The 7714-nt window shown below is 58.0% G+C and overlaps 1 protein-coding gene across 1 annotated transcript in view; it reads right to left on the reverse strand.

Annotated features, from left to right (window-relative positions):
* LOC116938319 (dmX-like protein 1) overlaps nt 1–7714 on the reverse strand; it is a gene marked incomplete at its 5' end in the record, with an annotated part of 85820 nt that overhangs the window by 60382 nt on the left and 17724 nt on the right. The window contains 3 exons of the mRNA XM_076064298.1: nt 4727–4813; nt 6566–6683; nt 7474–7714. The exon at nt 7474–7714 is cut by the window's right edge and continues 54 nt beyond it. Coding sequence (XP_075920413.1) covers nt 4727–4813; nt 6566–6683; nt 7474–7714 — 446 coding nt within the window. The remainder of the gene's footprint in view (nt 1–4726; nt 4814–6565; nt 6684–7473) is intronic.

Consider the following 7714-nt stretch of genomic DNA (forward strand, 5'->3'; position numbering starts at 1 on the left):
GGGGGTTAGTCTCCTGTAGAGACACGGGGGGTTAGTCTCCTGTAGAGACACGGGGGGGTTAGTCTCCTGTAGAGACACGGGGGAGATACGGGGGGTTAGTCTCCTGTAGAGACACGGGGGGTTAGTCTCCTGTAGAGACACGGGGGTTAGTCTCCTGTAGAGACACGGGGGGTTAGTCTCCTGTAGAGACACGGGGGGTTAGTCTCCTGTAGAGACACGGGGGGGTTAGTCTCCTGTAGAGACACGGGGGGTTAGTCTCCTGTAGAGACACGTGGGGGTTAGTCTCCTGTAGAGACACGGGGGGGTTAGTCTCCTGTAGAGACACGTGGGGGTTAGTCTCCTGTAGAGACACGGGGGGGTTAGTCTCCTGTAGAGACACGGGGGAGTTAGTCTCCTGTAGAGACACGGGGGGGTTAGTCTCCTGTAGAGACACGTGGGGGTTAGTCTCCTGTAGAGACACGGGGGAGTTAGTCTCCTGTAGAGACACGGGGGGGCTAGTCTCCTGTAGAGACACGGGGGGTTAGTCTCCTGTAGAGACACGTGGGGGTTAGTCTCCTGTAGAGACACGGGGGGGTTAGTCTCCTGTAGAGACACGGGGGGTTAGTCTCCTGTAGAGACACGGGGGGGTTAGTCTCCTGTAGAGACACGGGGGAGATACGGGGGGTTAGTCTCCTGTAGAGACACGGGGGGTTAGTCTCCTGTAGAGACACGGGGGGGTTAGTCTCCTGTAGAGACACGGGGGGTTAGTCTCCTGTAGAGACACGGGGGGTTAGTCTCCTGTAGAGACACGGGGGGGTTAGTCTCCTGTAGAGACACGGGGGGTTAGTCTCCTGTAGAGACACGTGGGGGTTAGTCTCCTGTAGAGACACGGGGGGGTTAGTCTCCTGTAGAGACACGGGGGGTTAGTCTCCTGTAGAGACACGGGGGGGTTAGTGTCCTGTAGAGACACGGGGGGGTTAGTCTCCTGTAGAGACACGTGGGGGTTAGTCTCCTGTAGAGACACGGGGGAGTTAGTCTCCTGTAGAGACACGGGGGGGGTTAGTCTCCTGTAGAGACACGGGGGGGTTAGTCTCCTGTAGAGACACGGGGGGGTTAGTCTCCTGTAGAGACACGGGGGGGTTAGTCTCCTGTAGAGACACGGGGGGGTTAGTCTCCTGTAGAGACACGGGGGGGTTAGTCTCATGTAGAGACACGGGGGGTTAGTCTCCTGTAGAGACACGGGGGGGTTAGTCTCCTGTAGAGACACGGGGGGGTTAGTCTCCTGTAGAGACACAGGGGGTTAGTCTCCTGTAGAGACACAGGGGGTTAGTCTCCTGTAGAGACACGTGGGGGTTAGTCTCCTGTAGAGACACGTGGGGGTTAGTCTCCTGTAGAGACACGGGGGGGTTAGTCTCCTGTAGAGACACGGGGGGGTTAGTCTCCTGTAGAGACAAGGGGGTTGGTCTCCTGTAGAGACACGGGGGGTTAGTCTCCTGTAGAGACACGGGGGTTAGTCTCCTGTAGAGACACGGGGGGTTAGTCTCCTGTAGAGACACGGGGGGTTAGTCTCCTGTAGAGACACGGGGGGGTTAGTCTCCTGTAGAGACACGTGGGGGTTAGTCTCCTGTAGAGACACGTGGGGGTTAGTCTCCTGTAGAGACACGGGGGGTTAGTCTCCTGTAGAGACACGTGGGGGTTAGTCTCCTGTAGAGACACGGGGGGGTTAGTCTCCTGTAGAGACACGGGGGGGTTAGTCTCCTGTAGAGACACGGGGGGTTAGTCTCCTGTAGAGACACGGGGGGGTTAGTCTCCTGTAGAGACACGGGGGTTAGTCTCCTGTAGAGACACGGGGGGGTTAGTCTCCTGTAGAGACACAGGGGGTTAGTCTCCTGTAGAGACATGGGGGGGTTAGTCTCCTGTAGAGACACGGGGGGGTTAGTCTCCTGTAGAGACACGTGGGGGTTAGTCTCCTGTAGAGACACGGGGGGTTAGTCTCCTGTAGAGACATGGGGGGGTTAGTCTCCTGTAGAGACACGGGGGGGTTAGTCTCCTGTAGAGACACAGGGGGTTAGTCTCCTGTAGAGACACGGGGGGTTAGTCTCCTGTAGAGACACGGGGGGGTTAGTCTCCTGTAGAGACACGGGGGGGTTAGTCTCCTGTAGAGACACGGGGGGTTAGTCTCCTGTAGAGACACGGGGGGGTTAGTCTCCTGTAGAGACACGGGGGGGTTAGTCTCCTGTAGAGACACAGAGACACGGGGGGTTAGTCTCCTGTAGAGACACGGGGGGGTTAGTCTCCTGTAGAGACACAGGGGGTTAGTCTCCTGTAGAGACACGGGGGGGTCAGTCTCCTGTAGAGACACAGGGGGGTTAGTCTCCTGTAGAGACACGGGGGGGTTAGTCTCCTGTAGAGACACGGGGGGGTTAGTCTCCTGTAGAGACACGGGGGGGTTAGTCTCCTGTAGAGACACGGGGGGGTTAGTCTCCTGTAGAGACACGTGGGGGTTAGTCTCCTGTAGAGACACGGGGGGGTTAGTCTCCTGTAGAGACACGGGGGGGTTAGTCTCCTGTAGAGACACGGGGGGGTTAGTCTCCTGTAGAGACACGTGGGGGTTAGTCTCCTGTAGAGACACGTGGGGGTTAGTCTCCTGTACAGACACGGGGGTTAGTCTCCTGTAGAGACACGGGGGGTTAGTCTCCTGTAGAGACACGGGGGGGTTAGTCTCCTGTAGAGACACGGGGGGGTTAGTCTCCTGTAGAGACACGGAGGGGTTAGTCTCCTGTAGAGACACGGGGGAGTTAGTCTCCTGTAGAGACACGTGGGGGTTAGTCTCCTGTAGAGACACGGAGGGGTTAGTCTCCTGTAGAGACACGTGGGGTTAGTCTCCTGTAGAGACACGGGGGGAGACACGGGGGGAGACATGGGGGGAGTAAAAGGCGGAGACACTCCACTCACCTACTCACCTACTCGCTCACCCCACGCACTCACCACCCACTAAACATCCACCCACTCACTCAACCACTCGCCCACTTACTCACCATTCACCCACCTACTCACTCACTCATCCACCCATCCACTCACCACTCACACACCCACCCACCACTCACCACCACTCACCACTCACCACCACCACTCACCACCACTCACTCACAACTCACCACCACTCACCACCCACCCATCCACTCACCACTCACCACCACTCACCACCACTCACCACCACTCACTCACACACCCACCCACTCACCACTCACCACCCACCACCACTCACCACCACTCACCACCACTCACCACTCACCACCACTCACCACTCACCACCACTCACCACTCACTACCACTCACCCCCACTCACCACTCACCACTTACCACCACTCACCACCCACCACCACTCACCACCACTCACCACCACTCACCACTCACCACCACTCACCACCACTCACCACTCCCCACCACTCCCCACCACTCACCACCACTCACTCACTCACCACTCACCACCACTCACCACCACTCACCACCCACCCATCCACCACCACTCACCACCACTCACTCACACACCCACCCACTGACCACTGACCACTCACCACCACTCACCACTCACCACCACCACTCACCACCACTCACCACCACTCACCACCACTCACCACTCACCACCACTCACTACTCACCACCACTCACCACTCACCACCACTCACCACCACTCACCACTCACCACCACCACTCACCACCACTCACCACCACTCACCACCACTCACCACTCACCACCACTCACTACTCACCACCACTCACCACCACTCACCACCACTCACCACTCACCACCACCACTCACCATTCACCACCACTCACCACCACTCACCACCACTCACCACCCACCCATCCACCACCACTCACCACCACTCAGCACCACTCACTCACACACCCACCCACTCACCACTCACCACCACTCACCACTGACCACTCACCACCACTCACCACCACTCACCACCACTCACCACTCACCACCACTCACCACCACTCACCACCACTCACTCACACACCCACCCACTCACCACCACCACTCACCACCACTCACCACCACTCACTACTCACCACCACTCACCACCACTCACCACTCACCACCACTCACCACCACTCACCACTCACCACCACCACTCACCACCACTCACCACCACTCACTACTCACCACCACTCACCACCACCACTCACCACCACTCACTACTCACCACCACTCACCACCACTCACCACTCACCACCACTCACCACCACTCACCACCTCTCACTCACACACCCACCCACTCACCACTCACCACCACTCACCACTCACCACCACTCACCACCACTCACCACCACTCACCACCACTCACCACCACTCACCACTCACCACCACTCACTACTCACCACCACTCACCACTCACCACCACGCACCACCACTCACCACTCACCACCACCACTCACCATTCACCACCACTCACCACCACTCACCACCACTCACCACCCACCCATCCACCACCACTCACCACCACTCAGCACCACTCACTCACACACCCACCCACTCACCACTGACCACTCACCACCACTCACCACCACTCACCACCTCTCACTCACACACCCACCCACTCACCACCACCACCACCACCACTCACCACCACTCACTACTCACCACCACTCACCACCACCACCACTCACCACCACTCACTACTCACCACCACTCACCACCACTCACCACCACTCACCACCACTCACCACCACTCACCATGTTGACAGCAAAGGCGTTGATGGCGTCGGTCTCCTTGTGGACAATCCGAGCCGGCCCACTCAGCTCACCCTGCTCAGCCTCCAGCTGCTCACAACAACCACAACAACAACAACCACAACAACCACAACAACAACCACAATATCAACAACAACCACAACAACAACAACATCCACAACCACAACAACAACCACACCAACAACAACCACAACAACCACAAGAACAACAACAACCACAACAACAACAACCACAACCACAACAACAACAACAACCACAACAACCACAACAACAACCACAACAACAACCACAACCACAACAACAACGACAACAACAACAACCACACCAACCACAACAACAACCACAATAACCACAACAACAACAACCACAACAACAACAACCATCACAACAACAACCACAACAACCACAACAACAACAACCACAACAACAACCACAACAACAACCACAACAACAACCACAACAACAACAACAACAACCACAACAACAACCACAACAACAACAACCACAACAACAACAACCACCACAACAACCACAACAACCACAACAACAACAACAACAACAACCACCACCACTCAGTTCACCTTGTTCAGCCTCCAGCTGCTCACAACAACAACCACAACAACAACAACCACAATAACAACAACCACAACAACAACCACAACAACAACAACAACCACAACAACAACAACAACCACAACAACAACAACCACAACAACAACAACCACAACCACAACAACAACCACAACAACAACAACAACCACAACAACAACAACCACCACAACAACAACCACCATCACCACCACTCAGCTCACCTTGCTCAGCCTCCAACTGCTCACCACAACAACCACAACAACCATAACAACAACCACAACAACAACCACCATCACCACCACTCAGCTCACCCTGCTAAGCATCCAGCTGCTGAGCAAGTGAGTGAGTGGGTGAGTGGGTGAGTGGGTGAGCGAGCGAGTGAGCGGGTGAGTGGGTGAGTGAGTGAGTGAGTGGGTGAGTGGGTGAGTGAGTGAGTGAGTGGGTGAGTGGGTGAATGAGTGAGCGAGTGAGTGAGTGAATGAGCGAGCGGGCTAGTGAGTGAGTGGGTGAGCGAGCGAGTGAGTGAGTGAGTGAGTGGGTGAGTGGGTGAGTGGGTGAGTGAGTGAGTGAGTGGGCGAGTGAGCGAGTGAGTGACTGAGTGGGTGAGTGAGTGAGTGAGCGAGTGAGTGAGTGGGTGAGCGAGTGAGTGAGTGGGTGAGTGAGTGAGTGGGTGAATGAGTGAGCGAGTGAGTGAGTGAGTGAGTGGGTGGGTGAGTGAGTGAGTGAGTGAATGAGTGAGTGAGCGAGCGAGTGAGCGGGTGAGTGAGTGAGTGGGTGAGTGAGTGGGTGAGTGAGTGAGTGAGTGGGTGAGTGAGTGAGTGAGTGGGTGAGTGAGTGAGTGAGTGGGTGAGTGAGCGAGTGAGTGAGCGGGTGGGTGGGTGAGTGAGCGAGTGAGTGAGCGAGTGAGCGGGTGGGTGGGTGAGTGAGTGAGCGGGTGGGTGGGTGAGTGAGCGAGTGAGTGAGCGAGTGAGCGGGTGGGTGGGTGAGTGAGTGAGCGGGTGGGTGGGTGAGTGAGCGAGTGAGTGAGCGAGTGAGCGGGTGGGTGGGTGAGTGAGTGAGCGGGTGGGTGGGTGAGTGAGCGAGTGAGTGAGCGAGTGAGCGGGTGGGTGGGTGAGTGAGTGAGCGGGTGGGTGGGTGGGTGAGTGAGTGAGCGAGCGAGTGAGCGAGTGAGTGAGTGAGTGGGTGAGTGGGTGAGTGAGTGAGTGAGCGAGTGAGTGAGCGGGCGCTCACCTCATGCTGAGGACGCCTGTGGGTGAGTGAGTAGCGCAGGAAGGTGGAGTGCAGCTGCTCCATGCTGAGCAGCGTCAACCAGAGGCGACGTACCGGCAGTGCTGATCGGTGGTGGGACCTGGAGCCAGCAGCATCATCAGCAGCATCATCATCAGCAGCAGCAACATCATCATCAGTGGCAGCATCATCAGCATCATTATCAGCATCATCAGCAACACCATCAGCACCACCATCATCATCTGGGTTACCTGGTAGCCGTACGACTGGTTCATCTGGCGACCGGGCTACCGTGTAACCAGATGACCTGCCGACCGAGTGACCCGGTGACCAGATGACCTGCCGACCGAGTGACCTGGTAACCAGATGACCTTCCGACCGAGTGACCCGGTAACCAGATGACCTGCCGACTGAGTGGACAGGTGACCAGATGACCTGCCGACCGAGTGACCCGGTAACCAGATGACCTTCGGACCGAGTGACCCGGTAACCAGATGACCTGCCGACTGAGTCAACAGGTGACCAGATGACCTGCCGACCGAGTGACCCGGTAACCAGATGACCTGCCGACCGAGTGAACAGGTGACCAGATGACCTGCCGACCGAGTGACCCGGTAACCAGATGACCTGCCGACCGAGTGACCTGGTAACCAGATGACCTGCCGACCGAGTGACCCGGTAACCAGATGACCTGGTGACCGAGTTAACAGGTGACCAGATGACCTGCCGACCGAGTGACCCGGTAACCAGATGACCTGCCGACCGAGTGGACAGGTGACCAGATGACCTGCCGACCGAGTGACCCGGTAACCAGATGACCTGGTGACCGAGTGACCCGGTGACCAGATGACCTCCCGACCGCGTGACCGGCCTACCCGGTGACCGGCCTACCCTGCCCCCGGCCGCCCCACCTGAAGGGCGTCCTGCCACCGGCCCCGATGGCGTGGATGGCGGCCGCCACGGCCGCCCGGGTGGCCGCCCCCGCACCCTCGGCGTGGCGCCCGTGCCGGTGGGCGGGCGCCGGCTGTGCCGCCGGCTGTGCCGCCGGCGGTTGGGGCGAGGCCGAGAGGAGTGGCGGCACGGGGCCGGGGTCCAGGAAGCCGGGGGGAGGACCCCCGCGGGCGTCCAGGGAGGCCCGGGATGCCCGCTCCC

This window comes from Petromyzon marinus, unplaced genomic scaffold, assembly GCF_048934315.1.
Source record: "Petromyzon marinus isolate PM22_M1 ecotype Great Lakes invasive population unplaced genomic scaffold, UKy_Petmar_22M1.pri1.0 PM_Scaffold_374, whole genome shotgun sequence".
Classification (NCBI taxonomy): Eukaryota; Metazoa; Chordata; class Hyperoartia; order Petromyzontiformes; family Petromyzontidae; genus Petromyzon; species Petromyzon marinus.